This window comes from Solea senegalensis, linkage group LG14 (assembly GCF_019176455.1).
Source record: "Solea senegalensis isolate Sse05_10M linkage group LG14, IFAPA_SoseM_1, whole genome shotgun sequence".
NCBI lineage: Eukaryota > Metazoa > Chordata > Actinopteri > Pleuronectiformes > Soleidae > Solea > Solea senegalensis.
The window spans coordinates 960,166-976,256 of NC_058034.1; the positions used below are offsets into that span (position 1 = coordinate 960,166).

Genomic DNA, 16,091 nt, shown 5'->3' on the forward strand with positions numbered 1-16,091 from the left:
GGAGTTTGCATGTTCTCCCCGTGTGTGCGTGGGTTCTCTCCGGGTTCTCCGGCTTCCTCCCACAGTCCAAAAACATGCAATGTGGGGATTAGGTAAATTGGACACTCACTTTAAATTGACCATAGGAGTGAGTGTGAGTGTGTGTGTGTGTGGCCCTGCGATGGACTGGCCAACTGTCCAGGGTGTACCCCGCCTATCGCCCCCCCGCGACCCTCTGGTGGAGGATAAAGCTGTAGATGATGACTATAAGTGATATACTATTCAGAGTCGAGGTACTCGTGACACCCAATACTAACTTAATACTGCATATTCAATGTATATACAGGATGTGTGGACAGTGCAAAGGTTTACCTGCAGGTACAAATATTACCTGTCCACAGACGACTATGAAACACAATCTTGTTTTTTTATATATCCAACGCTTAGGTCGACAAACAGCTGGACAGCTCAACATGTTTGAAGTGTAATTGCCAATTAAAGCACACACTGTTCAAAGGCTCATCTGCCAGAGAAGAACCTGTGCGTTTACTTAGACACATGATTGACACCTGATTGATTGGGTGACAAATGTCGCCGATTAAAACTGTGAAGCATCATTGTTATGGTCTGACAGTAATAACAGCAAAAAAGGAACCTGACATGAAGAGAGGGGTAAAGGAAAATATGGAAGAAATGTAAATGAATTAAAGAAGAGATTAGAGTGCACAGAAAAAAATAAAGTAAATATCAAATCATAACTAACTGTTCCCATGGTGATGCTGAAGGAGAAACTGGCTACATTGGAAAGGCGAGTCTTAAGAATGTAAGAATTGTATACGAGTATACAAATGAGAATGTAAATGTATACTTATTCTTATTCGACTACACATGCTTGAATAGTGGTTAGATATTAGATCATATAATTAAAGGCAGGTTAATCGACATATTTCTTTGGCATTTCTGAACAATAATTACATAATAACATTTCAACATAATGTAAGTCAAGTGATCTGGAAGAGAACTAGATTTCTGCACTTCTACTGCACTTTCATGGAGAAAACCTGGCCGGGGACACGAGACTCTGACTAATCACAGAGCAGAACGCAGAGAGAGGGAGCCTCACATTGATTGTTCTACACAGAATAAAGTAACTCCTAAAATAGTAAATTCAACACCATTTCTGATTGAGACCAAACAAGCTCTGGATTAGTGTGAAACTGCGCTCTCTTGGTATTACTCTAACACTAAAATAATAGATAGTTCATTTAAAACTATTTCAGAAGCAAATGCAACTTTCTATGCTTATGTTGTGAGAGGAGATTTGGACAGAGAGCCTTTATCCCAAAATGTTGTTTTTTTTATATATATATATATATATATATATATAAAAAACATTATTATAACATATTATATATAACAACATATATAACAAGCTCAAGGTTTAAAAAAGAATCTGTATTTACCTCAGAGGCAAAGAAGTAAACTAATATAGTCAGGTGTATTCTTTGCCCTTGAAATTCTTCTCTACGTAATTCAGCTGGGAGAAGAATAAACCTCAAGGGCTCAACAGAGCTGAGTCCAGACACAACTCTGAGAGATGATGCCAAAGTCAAGCATGGCAAAGGAAAGTAGAACAGGAGGAGGCTGTGGTGTTGGACACATGCAGCAGCAGACATGTCCCTGCACTTGTCCAGCTGCAGTAACATTATGTTCAGAATGAATCTATTGGTTTCATCAATAGTCAGACTGTCAAATTCAAAAGATCATCTCATTTTCTTGATTGAATATATTGTGCTTCGTACTCGTTCAGGCCTCAGGCCAAAATTAAAGTAAGGTATCATTTCAGCGCTGTGTGGATTGTTCTAACTGATAAATGATAAATGAATTCATGATGTCCTTAAAGGAACTAAGTCTCTGTTTCCATGTCAGGCAGATCTGGAAGACTGGAAGACTGCCACGTCTCCAACATTATACACTCTCTTAAGAAAGTTTGTCTTGCTCTGCCTTGCACCACCACACTCCTCAGTTAGCCTTGAAAAAGCTAAATTAAGTTAAAATGACTTTTGTTTTTTCAAATGCAGTCTCACTGGGGAAAACCTTTTCAAACTAAACTAAATCTCACTAAACCTTTTCCAGACTTGGAAACATCTAGGTAGCAGTGTTAGCTAGCCATAATTGTTTAGTGTGTTTGGGTTTTGGTGCCTTTAATTGGAACTCGTGAACTTGTGTTTTTAAATGAACTGCTTGATGTTCAAATGCCTAGCTGGCATTGCAGCTACAATGCAGGTTAATATTAACTTAACAACCACCATATTTAAAAAAAATTGTGAGGATTTTCAGAACTTGTGTTTATGAGTTGGTGTTGGAATGGCTTGGTGGCATTGAAGCTAGGCAACAGTCAGCTAGCATTCAGGTTACATGTAAAATGATTGGCAGTTTGTTGGGAAACCTCTCCTGAGACTAAAATTTATAATGTTAACTTAACATTCCACTGAAAAATGAACTTATGGGCTGCGCAATTTTAGTACATTTTGTACAATATCATGAATGCAGTATTAACCGGAAACGTTTCTATATTTCAGCGCGATGGTGAACACGTGCATTGTCACTTGAAGCTAAAGTTTGTTATCAAAGGGTTGAAACCTGCACATCCAGTTATGAGTCAGTCTCAGCTGTCAATCATGATGTCTCATTATATCAATAACATGTAGGCTAATTTAAATAGTGGCTTTAGTGTACAGTGTTGTGAATGTCAGAACCATCTTTTAAAACATTTATTTAATGTGTACTAATTTATTGGGTTTGGTCCATTTCCCATGTGTTAGCATAGAGGGGCTGAGGTTTATGACTAAAGGCCTGTACATACTGAAATGTGTTCTCTCTCCCTGGGCTGCAGGAAAAGAATGACATCATGATTTTCCTGCTGCTTGTTCTTGACACATCATCTGGACAGAACGTTATTCTTGTGTGGTGTCTGACAACTATTATGTGATTGGCCCAGAAATCTGAAGTGTGTGTGGGTAATGTGGAAATGTTGTCATTCCCTGTGAGGACTTCCCAGGAGTCCTGCACTTGACTTTCTCGTGAAGTATGAAATGTCCTGTCTCTGTTCTTGCGTAGTATGTACAGGCCTCTATCAAGCAGCAGGCAAGTAGGACGCCATCCACATAGAGTGGCTTCACATTCAGGAGTGATCACGTCGACCATCTTTATTTTCAGTTTTACACGGTTTCTGTTCCTACTTTAGCTCAACGGAGCTAGAGTAGGTTCGTTGGAGGATAAGGACGGAGGATAAGGATGGAGGGAGCAGTGCGACTGAATCAGACCCGTAAAGTTTTGTGCCATAAAATATGAACAGTGAGGTGAACAATGCTAAAACACTCTGAAGGTCTGAGGAGAACTGCAGAGTCGGGTGATAATTCTCAGTGGCTTGTTCACATTACACCACATTCATTTGATCCATTGTTCATATAAAAATGTTGATTATTGCACCCTGGTGCCAGCAGTGACTAAGCAAGTGTGTGTGTGTGTGTGTGTGTGTGTTACCCTAGATTAGAGGCCGCGTTGTATCTCTGTGACAAATGGTCCTGTCTTGCAACAACCTCCTGTAAGAAAATCAAGCTTGTTTTCAGTCTTTTCCTGAGAAATTTACCTGTTGTTCCTTTAATCTTCACGTTATCACACACTGCGGCACTTATTGAATCTCTCCAGCTGTAGTCAGGAAATGCCGTGAAAAATTAGATTGAAGCAAGTACATATGTTGGAAATTGTAGAATCGCTCACGGCGTGTTGTCTGTTGGATCATGATGCTTCATCTTCATGTTGGCACAGAACAGCTATTAGTGCCTGGTGGTCATAAAACACTCTGTGTGCTGGGATTGGATCAGACAGAAGCCTTGTGAAATATTACAAGTGAAGTATTGGGAATAGAGGTGGAACAAAATATCCATATAGCAATATATTGTCGTTCTGACTTATGAGATATGATTATCGATAAGCTGGCGGCATATATATGTATTTATATGCTCTAAACAGATTTACCTGCACATTTTCACTACATTATCAGTCCTTGTGGTGATGCAGACACATGACTGTCAGCAGGGACACAAGGCTCTTAACAAAAGGCTCATCTAATTAAATCTATGCCTGCTTCTCGGATATCGAGTTCACCTCTCATCGTTCTTGTCTTTAACTAGAGAGCATTTTTTTTGGACTGAAAACCAAGGTTTATATAAATGTTTCATTTCAGATTTCCACCACTTAACAAAAAGCTAACATCATAAAATCTGCACCATAAATGAACAATATAATTGTCACTTTGTTGTCATTGTTGTCTTCTGCACCAAAGTCCACAGAGAAAATCAGCGTGTTTAGCTCTTGGACACACAGGAGCTGCTGCTCTACTTCTGCCTCATTCAGTAGATTTGTGTTGCTTATGTAAATTCAAACAAATCATTTTATACTCCAAAGTCACAAAATAGGTGATTTCAAATTATTGTTAGCTGTTGCAGTGGATCAACAACCGATTTTTTTCCTGTGGTGTCGCAGCTAATCATCTGTTTATGTGTTTGATTTGTGTTCAGGGCTCGTCGAAATGCTGGTTGTTGTTGGGTATGTTGTGCTGCAGTGCCTGTGGTTCCAGCAGAGGGCGTGTTTGTGATAGTTGTACAGGTCGGGGGTATGTGTTGTGTAGACAGATGGACAAGAAAGCAACTAATTCCAAGTGTGGACCTCAATTCTTTGAATGAAGATGTTACAGAGAGTGAAAGATTTGCACAGTGACACAAACTTTCCTCCTGGAAATAATAACATTGTCTTTTAATGCAATGATTATTGCTGTATCCTCATCTTGGACCATGTATTACATGTCATGTTTGAGTGAGTGAGTGAGTGAGTAATCATGTCATTCTCACTCTTACTAATTAAAGCACAGCATATTTATTTTTCTGCGCGTGTTTGTGTTTCAGGTGCTGGGCAGTGTTGGAAATCGTTCCTCAGACATCCTTACCTGAGAGGCATTTGGCAGATGAGACAACCGCACAGCCTGACGCCAGCAGCCCACCTGGATCTCATTCCTCCGCCCACATTCTGCTGCACAGCAACATCTCATTAGAAGAGTGAGTCTGTACATCATATGCCTTCATCTCTTGTTTCCTGCCTTTAGCCACAAGCCTTCATCTGTAAATCACTGCTGTTTAACATGTTCTCAGACATTAAGACAGATTTACATCTAAAGTTGTATTCCTGACTTTGCCCTGCAGTGGCTATTTTCCATTAGAAAGAAGCTGATGGAGTTTTAATTAACATATATAGGAATTTGTCACATTTTTCCGACCGTAAATCTTTAAATGCAGAGTCAGGGCTGAGACATGGAGGTTCATTCTCACTGAAAACAGATTTTAGCTACACAGTGAAATCTATGCTTTCTGAAATCCACAGTATCTTAAGAATACACTTGCTTCTTTGTCTCACCATTAAAAAAAAAGACGTTTCTGAATGGAAACTGAAGTTTGTAAACCGCCTACTCTGCCACACCAAAGTCTGGAGAGAAAGTCAGCGTTTTTAGCTCGCAGTGACTCAGAAGCTGCTCTTGTTTGATAAGTCTGTGCCACTTAAACAATGGATTTTCAACATATTAGGTAAAGTGGACACTCTAAATTGACCATAGGTCTGATTGTGAGAGTGAATCCATCTGTGATGAACTGGAGAACTGTTCAGGGTGTGACCCCACCCATCGCCCTATGTCAGCTGAGACCCTCATGTTGAGATAAAGTGATAGAAGAAGGATGGATTTTCAACATAGAAGTGAGTTTACTGATGGATGATCAGCAACTCCTGTGTGTCTTGATCTTAAAATGCTGATTTTCTCTATGGACTTTGGTGTTTTACAAACCTTTTACAAAAAAGTCTCCAGTCAAAAATCTGGATAAAGGGGTGCACATATTCAGAAGATGTCATAGACTTAAGCTGGCATAGGTGTTTTTCCTTGTGTCCACACTGGCAGCCATGTTTTGAGGGAGAGCAACCATGCAGGTGCCTCGGTACAACGTGACATGCAGCTCAACTTCTCTTCTCTTCTGCTTTGGATTAAAAGGTTTTTTGTTTTAAAAGTCAGCGGACAGAACACTTTAGAAGAATTTCTCATGGATTTATTTGTTCTGGAAATTAAATGAGTTGGTGAAAAGACTTGGATGCTGGTAAAAGCAAACTGTCCTCATTATGTCATGTAGATTGACAATTCTACTATCAAATCTCTTCCAGTGATATCAGTCCATTTCCTACATAAATTGGCACACATCTAGAGCTTTTATTATTTCACTATATCGTCTCCACCCATTCAGAGAGCGTGAGTAACAACAGCAGGAGATTCATTTCTGATAGAAATTGAGCTTTCTGTCATCAGAATTGTACAGTATGCTATTAAACCGATGGCCAAATGTGACAGTGATGATACATCAGCAGAGAAGTTGTGCAAATGTGCACAATTAACAGCTCCTGGACTGAATATGTAATTGTTTCAAAGCATCCTTGAATTGTAATAGCTCCCTGGCACCGGCTGTCCTTTCCCATTAAATCTTCTTTCATCCCGTTGATTTGCAGAACAACCATTTTTCATTCTGATTGCTTGGCATGAATTTTTATTTCTGTGTTATTCTTTCTCTCCCCCTACCCAACGCTGTTCATCTCTTTAAAAAAGCAGAGCTTCTGTGACCCACATGGCTGAGAAAACCTCTGTGACAGGTGCTCTGCTCACACCGTCACAGCTGCCACTTTCATGGACCAACAATGCCCCCTAGTGGGAGCATACATATTATATTTCTTATGATTTTTTTGGGGCACATGGTTGTTCCACAGCTTCAAATCCCAATCCTCTAACCTTGTTCTCTTCATATGTTGAGTCTTTTAGAGCTGTGTTAAGATGAGGAGGGTAATAACAAACTCTTCTAACAGCACTTTGCTTTTATACGGGCTGCAACTCTCTGAACACTTGGGATCCATGTGGAGAGCTACAGCTTCATGTTGACATGACCGAGGGAAGTAAAAAAAACAACATTTTGATGAGTTAGACGACCATCTGCAATGGTTTGTCAAGACTGTGTGAGTCCAGTTCAGAAGTCTCATTAAGTTCTAATCTATAAACCTTTAAACCTATATATGTTTCGTTAAGTGACCTTGAGTGTGGAAAAGGCACTCATAAATCAAATGTATCATTGTTATTATTATTACTATTGTTATTATTATTGCTGTTGTTGTTGTTATTGTTATTGTTATTATTATTATTAGTATAACAATAGCTGTCAGTTAGGGATTGTCATTCTGTCGTAATGAAAACAACAATTCATGCAAATAATATATCATTTAAATAATTTTGCCTGAATCTTACACACTGGACCTTTACCTAAAAACTGAAAAAGACAGTTAATTATGTAATTCATTGTTTTTCTCCGTTTAATTTGTAAACATGTCTGCTCAGGACCCTCACGTCGAGGATAACAGCCTTAGAAAATGAATGAATGAATTTAGTCGCGTGACGTTTAGACGTTCCTGTAACGAATCACAAACAATCAAAATAGTTGCACTGTGTTTGTTGTTTTCTTTGCATAAAATGATTTAAAATCACAATTACCATGTTTATTCAAGAGCAAATATTGGTCTTTAATTCATCTATCATTATTGATATGCTCTGATTTGAAAATGTTTAATTGTGATAAACTTATTGCCCCATCTCAAAGTCACAGCCAGACAAACATGAGAATGTTTGAACATTCAAAATAAAAAATTGCCCGATCCATCTTTGTTTAGCCGTGATATTGGTGACAGCAGGCGCGTTAGAAATGCCGCCTTGGACGCTCGTGTCTCTCTCCTCAAAGTCATGCCTCGTTTATTACCGTCATGGCAAAAGATGCCCATAAATCTGGTCTGATGAGCAGATCCAGGCTGTGGCTGATAAAAGCAAACACCATCACCTCCCATTTTATGTAATTGTTAATATACAAACCAGAAAAATAGAATTAATTATGATTGTATTAAATGTTTAAGACTTAGTTGGAAACTGTATACTATTATAAGAATTGTTTTTTGTGGTCCCAGGCTGCTCTTCATCTTCGTCTTCATTCTGGTTTAACGGGCTGTAAAGAAACAAAGCGTAAAATCCCAAATATCCATATTAATATTCATGTTCCCCCTGCCAAGAGGTTTTAGTAACCAGTGCCACTCTCCTAAATCTGTGAATATTTTAAGAGAAAAATGGGTATTCACTCAGCCTGGAGGAAAAATGTGAATGTGAAATAAGAGTGCAGCAGACAGCAGAGTACACACGGCATCTCTCGTACTTTGAGCATCAAGGTTAGACCGTGACAAAAACACCACACCCTCCTGTGAGTGTGTGTCACGTCCCGCGGGAGCTGCCGCCTCATCCGTGTTCATGTTTCATTCACGCGGCTTGGATGAATGCAGGTGTCATGTGGTGACTTTAAACAGGATGTAGAGAGGCTTCTGTCAGGGGTCAAACAACCTGTCACCAGCTGCAGGAGGAGGAGGAGTCTGCAGCCCGTTCACACGACGGCTGCACAATAGGTTTGTTATTGAAACGTGTCCATGTGGTCTTTAACATTTCCAACAATCATCGAAGTCCTTTTTATTTGGTGTCCTGTTATCATGCTGCTCCTCCAGGTCACAAATGTGGCAAAAAGTCACTAAACATGTATAGTTTACACAATGAAATGGCGCTCACATTAGCCTCTCCTGCCTACCTTTGGCGTCCCGTTAGCTCCGCTGCTGCTTGACTCGTCGCTAAGTAGCAGTGTATCAAACGCGTGACAGTACTGCAAATGAATTGACACAACTGTATCTACAGAAAACTAGAATGTGCTATGTGTCTCCCTTGTATGTACCCGTGAAATGGGGTGATTTATATACTTTTTTTAAAACTAAAAACACTAGAATGTACGTGCAAGTTTGTATGTGTTAACATCAACTGCTAAGAGAAAGACGTGCTAAGTTGTCATCTGTGGCTTCTTCAGATAAATCTGACTATGTACTGGAAGTAAAACCAAACACTTTTATTTTAATGCAAGCTCTGAGAATACACAGCTTTCTAGTTTTATCAGTCTATGTTTAGTGTTATGTTTTACGACGATTGTAGGTATGAGCATATTCGAGGGACTCGGCTCAGGTTGGAAATAAAGTAAGAGAGTGAAGGTTGAGATGGTGATTATATTGGACAAAGGACGTTGGAGATGGAGCCTCTGGGCAGGTGGAAAAGAGGAAGACCAGAGAGAAGATTCATGGATTGTTGACATGAGGACAGTTAGTGTAACAGAAGAGGACACAAAGGAGAGGACGAGATGGAGACAGATGATCTGAATTTAGATCTGAATGGACTAATTGTTGCAGCCTTACATGGAAACATTGTTTCTTCTTTTATTTTGTAATTCCCGGCTTGGTTGAAACAGGAAGTGGTAAAAATCTGACAGTGAGTAAAAGCCACTTGTCACCACAGTTGCTCATCACACAAACCCACACGGCTCTTACGAGTTATTTACAGTCTGCTGATAGCTGCCCTCGTCGTCCCGTTTGTCACTTCTCAGCACTTCCGTCACTGAAAGCAGTCATTTGGACTGTTCCGCCGGAGCGTACACTCCCTGATAATCTTCCCTCTCACTCTCCTGCATGTCTCGTTGCTTTTTCCTTTTTATTTTTTCATCCGAAAGTGGAACATTCACAGTCACCTCTGAAGCTTTTTCCCCCCGTTTTCCTTTCGCAGCATTTGCTCAAATAGACAAAAAGCTGCTCCCTGACTGTATCCGGCTTGTTATCTGTGGTGATTTGAAATACCAGGATGCACACGGTGTCATGACTTTGCTTTTTTGCTTGTCCTGTTAATTAGTTTTGTCTCCCTGATCCCCGACTGTGACTCAGCATGTCACAGCTCAGTGTTGGAGAGCAGCCACTGCAGCTGAAGAGGAAGAGGGACGGGAATGAAATAGAAAAGCAGATGAGAGTTATTATGCTGTCATGCTGGGATGTTGTCAGTTACAGTCCCATCTGATGCCTCATGCAGCAATAACTAACTGTGGAGGCTTAATGAAAAAGTAATATGTTGCATTTCTGCTTTAAAATATCTAAAAATTATAAGATGAATGTTTCTTTTCTTACCGTTTTATCCTCCACATGAGCGTCGATGATAGGGTTGATGATATTTCACATAATTTCAAAATAAAAGTGTCTGTTTTGATATGGAACAATAAATAGTTCACAATATAAACATATTTATGATACAAAATGAATCTATCATTTAAAAAAAACACACAGCAATATCTCACTATAAAGGGGTGGGCCACTTTGTGTTGTATGTATGTATTTAGTTAGTGAGCGTGGGTTTTCTCCCGCAGCCCAAAGATGTCCATGCAGATTTGGGGATTAGGCAAGTTAGACACTCTAAATTGACTGTGAGAGTAAGAGTAGATGGTTGTTTGTCCCTGTGTTTGTCTCTGTGTCCCCCGCCTATCGCACTATATCAGCTGAGATTGGCACAGCATCCCCCACGACCCTCATCAAGGATAAAAGTGGTGGAAAATGGATGGATGGATATTTACAGTGTATCTAAAGAGAACACAAAGAGAGCAGTAGTACAGGTTTATTGCAGATCTATTGCACAGATTGAAGATAAAAGCAGGAGTTGCATTTACAGTTTGAGAAATAGATTATGCTTTGTGTATAATTTTTGGCCAGTTTTGGCAATGATGGATCGACTTTCGTGTGTACACACAATAACGATAGTTTATTATGATCATGATCTTATTCTGCTCATTTTCCCCACCAGGCTTTCTGAATAAGCCTTGAAATGATGTTAAACGTTCTCCTCCTGCTGCTGTTGCAGTGTATATAGCATCTCTGTGTTTGCAGAGAAAACAACTAATGAAACCTACAGCACGGCAGCAGCAGCAGCAGACAAATGGCCAGAATTAGGGTTTAAAATGGAAACACTGATTCATGACGTTGGCCCTGGTCTGCCGTGTGTTCGTATTACCGTTTGTGGCTCATTTAATATTTAGGACAATATTTTGCCTGCACTGTAGTTGCTCTTGTATCTTCCCTGAGGAGGTTCCTGTGCCGGCTGGGAGCTGGTCGTTTACCGGCCTCTGTTTCAATGAGTCTTAATGAAGATTAATTCACACCGGGTGGGATCACTTTTATAAATGGACAGAAACGCAGGGAGGAAAGTACGATGACGGTCAAACTTTAGCTTTAACTTTTCAGACAGCTTCATGTCTTTATGCTCAAAGGGCCAGAGTTTAGGACTTTGAGGACAAACTAAAGACACAAAGTCGATGCATTAGAATAGAATTGAATTTGAATAGGGAAGATACAGGTGAACATCTGATGTGCTGTGCAGATAGATTATAGCTTTTGCTAAATAACTCTTGTTCTCATATATAATAAAGCTACAATACACAGTAGCATAACGTACATACACATACACACAATCAGCATCTGTATCATCTAATGCAGTAGTTCTCAAACTTTTTATACCAGGTACCACCTGAGAAAATATTGAGCTCTCTCAGTAAAACAATTACCACCTACGTTAAAACACAGTGGTGTAAATAGGCCGAGCAAAGTCAGCTACAGACTTTTCACACATGGTATAGCATATAGTGAAATGAGATTATGATGGACACTCCGGTCAAAAGTCCTCAGCTCCACTCCGATCACATACCTTGGTATAAACCTCCAAGTACCACGAGAGGAAGCTCCCGTACCTCTGCTGGTACACGTACCACAGTTTGAGAACCAAAGATCTCATCCTGTCTGGTGTGTGTAGGCCACTGTAGTTCCCTGACGCATGTGAAAAAGGTAGTTGTGAGCTCACCTTTGTTGCAGTCTGCAGTCTCACCACTAGATGTCACTAATTCTCTCACACTGGACCTTTAAAGGCAGCACATGTTGATTCACTCATTCATTTCTGCTCCATTTTCATGATTTTTGGCCTTTGCGTCATTTCTGGCACAACATGTAAATGGGTTGTGTAAATGTTGGTCACAAATGTTTGTGGTGAATCTTGCTTGTTACAGCTTGGAACATCATAAAAAAACTCTGTTTTTATCTCATCATTCAGATCAATTGAAAGAAGATTGTCACTGATTGTCATTGGTGTTGTTGTTTTCTTCCGACTCTGACTTGTTTTGCTTCCGTACAAGTGACTCATTGATGAAAAAAACACCACTCATTTTATCATAAAAGAGGCTGTGGTCACACAGTGTTCATGGAAAGCAGACAACATGGTATTTACAGCACTACATAAATGCATGGAGAGAATAGCATTTACCTGGAAACCAACATGTGTTTCATACAAGCTTTAAATGAAAAGTTCCAGTTTTTCTTCCTGTGTATCCACAACTACATGTTTAAAGTGATGCAAACACACACCTGGAGCCACTGTGTTTTCATTTAATCCAGAGAGATTATTTTTGTCTTGTAGTTACAGGGAGAACATTTAATATGATTTTTTTGAAAAAATAGAAAATCTATAAGAGAAATATCACGAGAGCTGAAGTCGGAAACAGATCAGTATCTGTGGAGAAAATTCTGGCCTGAAGCGGAAAACTCAGACGAGCCGAAATCCTCAGTCAGTTCAGAAATGATAAAAAATAATGATACAGGAAATCTCAGTGATGGAAAAGATAACCTGCAGAGTTAGAGGCAATGAGACTGTCTAGTAAAAACTTTGGTTTAGGTGGAACAAACACGACGTCCTCAATTTATTCAGGAAATACGAAAATGTGATGGTTTGGGTTTGACTTTCTTCTCAGGTCTGAAAAAGCTGGAGAGATTGCAACTATTCCACTGACGAAGGTAAGACTTCACTCTCTGTATTAGTCACATATATATATATCTCTATTTCAGGCTTGTTGTGTGCTTGTTGTATGCTGTACTGTCACACTTCACTGTCTTTTAGAGAAGATGGAAAGTTAGGAGAAAAAGTAATGGATGATTAGATCCAGAATAGAGGGCAGTAATGTAACCTGAGGGGCGTCAAATGCCCTTAAATATCACCACTAACTATATGGCTGAAGCCCAGTAGAAATTCAAGAAAATCAGATTTTAGCTGCTCAACAAAAGACTCACCTAAAACAGATCTATACTGTATGTTAATAATCCCGGTGACAAACAAGGCAGCACTTAAAAATGACAATTTTCTCTATGGACTTTGGTGCAGAGACATGACTTAATTTTCCAGGAAGAAGAGACCGTCTAACAGTGAGATAAAGTGACAACTATATTCTTAATTTATGGGTGGATTTAAGCAGCTGTAGATTTTATGAGGTGAGCCAAGTTTTCAGTAAGAGTGATTTGCTGTTTCTCAGGCAGGGGGCGCTCATACAACTGCACTTCAAAAACCCTCTGTCATGTCTTTTGTCTTTTGTCGTAGAGCCATTATTATTTAACAAATTACAGATGACACTCCTCGATTTTCTGTTTATCTACCACGACTTCAATGATACAGTCATTTAGTAAAAATGTGATTTTCTGTCAACTCTTGTCTTCGTTCCAAAACTCACCACCGTGTGTCACTCTCTCTCCTCCTAACACCATGCAGATCATTAATGAACGTTACAGCGTGTACTCGTGGGTCGCTGAGCTGATCCAGGTGTTTATCTCCATCAGTGTCACTGTGTCCTTCCTGGTGATGGGATCAGCCATGAAACACACCAGTAAGATTTCTGCTGTTTAAGTGACTTTAAAGCCCCTTTTTCCACCTATGGTCACAGCTCGACTCAGCCACGCCTTCTCAACATGGGCGGAGTCATCACGGCATGAAACTGCCTTGACTTTTTACACGCGACACACACAAAAGAGTGACTAGTGACATTGAAAGCAGTTGTTTTCCGTGTAACTGAATCATTAGAATCAGTTAATTAGAAATATTTGTGCAGTACTTCCTCCATGACCGGAGCACAGACTCCGTCTGGCAGTCGCTGGACTGAAATACAGTGGCAGGGTTTGCTGTCGCTAAATACACCAGACTCCTCTGTTAAATATTGAGATTTTAGACATTTCTTTGGTAAATGTTGGAGATTAACCCACATTTGTAGGATTGTTACAAATTTTTAACTGATCTACAGTTCGGCATCGTTCGGCTTGATTCTTGTGTCGGACGTCTCTTCCTGTGACGACACTCTGACCAATCAGTGGCCAAGCAAGTACTATTAATACCAGGTACTATCGCTAATGTAAACGCAAACTAACCGTACCTTGCTGAGTCGAGTTGAGTAGCACTAGTGGAAACACACCATAACTACGTTTACATGGGAATAAAAACATGTCACGTAAACATGCCACTCCGACAACTCTGATCCGAAAACAGCCCGTTCAGAGACGCGTACTATCACGTTAACGTGACATATTTCCATTTTGTTACTGCTGTATTTTCATTCCAATAACAATAATAATAATAATTATTATTATTGTTATTGTTATTGTTATTATTAATAACAATAAGAATAATAATGATAATTTAATCCCTGAAAACACCTAGTGTTGACATTTAGAATTAAAAGCTGTTGCATTTTCTGTGTCTGGACGTGGACGTGCTGGAAACTCTTCCCTCACCGATGGTCACTGTTGTTTCTGTGTGTGTCGGGTTTCTCTCAGTCGATGGTTTAGTGAGCTCACTGTGGAGCAGGAGACTGGAGTGGTTGTCCAAAGCTTGGGAGAGACATGTGACCAACAAAGAGCACATCTGCTCAGCAAGGAGGTAACACGAGAAACATGGCCTGATAATTATGTGTATTTCAGCTTTTTCTCTTAAGGGATAACGCTTTTCTTTTGTGTGTTTCCTTTAGTGTCGTCAAAGGATTTGCATCATTGCTTGGATTTTGTGTCATCTTCACTGTGTCAGTGTGTGATCCCAGGGTAACCACACACATACATACACACACGCCTCATCTCTAACCGTAACCGTAACCACAATTCAAATTTAAGCCCTAGACATAAATAATACATATTGTATTAGCAAACCCACATTTCTGCAGGTTTCTGCCTCTTTAGGACCAGGTTGTGGTCTGCATGAGGACTACTGGTCCTAATAAGATCAGTGTTTGACAGAAACAGTAACACACACACACATATCTCTCTGTTCTTGTGAGGACATGAATAGATATATTACTTAACCTTCTAAATGCCCTTTAAAGTCAGGAGGAGCTGCTAAAATGTCCTCACTATGATGGATTAGAATCTAAATGGGTCCTCATAACTTCATAGACACACACAAACCTGTTTTTCTTTTGTTTTTTTTAATATATCTTAGTGAGGACACACAATAGGTAACCTTAAAATAAACCCATTCTACACCTAAAACCAGGTCTTAACCCTGAGAAAAGCATTTTAAAGAGCCCACTCAAGGTGAACATGTCTTCACAACGATAGGTTAGTTTGTTAAATACATGGACACACACACACACATACACAAACACACACACTCGTCAGTGTGTATCTGTTTGTCCAGGGTTTCGTGGTCATTCTGGATAAAGTGGTGTCGTTCTCTCTCAACACTGAAGTGGGTCTGTTTGTCTTCATCATGCTGAGAGAATCCAGAGAAGATCGATTCCAGTGAGTTCAGCTCATTTTTTTGTTTGTTTTTTAAATCATCTCTGAATGTGAGTGTTGAAATGAAGACTGAGAAAAAAGCCAATTTATTTACACAAAAACACATACTGTGTCTTTGATTGAAGCTGGCCAGCAGCTGATGAGCATTTCTTATCATCATTAGTGAGTAATATTGGTTGGTGACAAGCAATATTCATGGTCATTACGCCACAGTGTGGGTTTGCTAATACAATATGTATTATTTGTTAGACTTTATTATTATTTATAGTTTTGGAAAGTCTGATTAATGGGACATTTTGGTATTGATGCCAAAACGTGCAAGTAAACATTTCCAATGAAAACAAATTGGCCATAATATTAAATAATTATGATAATTTGAGGATGATTACTTAAGATATCATCAGGACGACATACTAAACTATGACACTTTTGTCACATTTTGGACGATAAACTAAACTATGACATTTTTGTCAATTTTTGGACGACATACTAAACTATGA

At 39.5% G+C, this 16,091-nt stretch overlaps 1 protein-coding gene across 1 annotated transcript in view; it reads left to right on the forward strand.

The window, feature by feature from the left end:
- The window catches only part of si:ch211-51h4.2, a 56,900-nt gene extending 41,294 nt beyond the window's left edge, over positions 1–15,606 (forward strand). The window contains exons 13-18 of the mRNA XM_044043415.1: positions 4,947–5,096; positions 12,795–12,837; positions 13,583–13,697; positions 14,638–14,740; positions 14,829–14,898; positions 15,491–15,606. Coding sequence (XP_043899350.1) covers positions 4,947–5,096; positions 12,795–12,837; positions 13,583–13,697; positions 14,638–14,740; positions 14,829–14,898; positions 15,491–15,598 — 589 coding nt within the window. The 3' untranslated portion in view covers positions 15,599–15,606. The remainder of the gene's footprint in view (positions 1–4,946; positions 5,097–12,794; positions 12,838–13,582; positions 13,698–14,637; positions 14,741–14,828; positions 14,899–15,490) is intronic.
- The last annotated feature ends 485 nt before the right edge of the window (positions 15,607–16,091 follow it).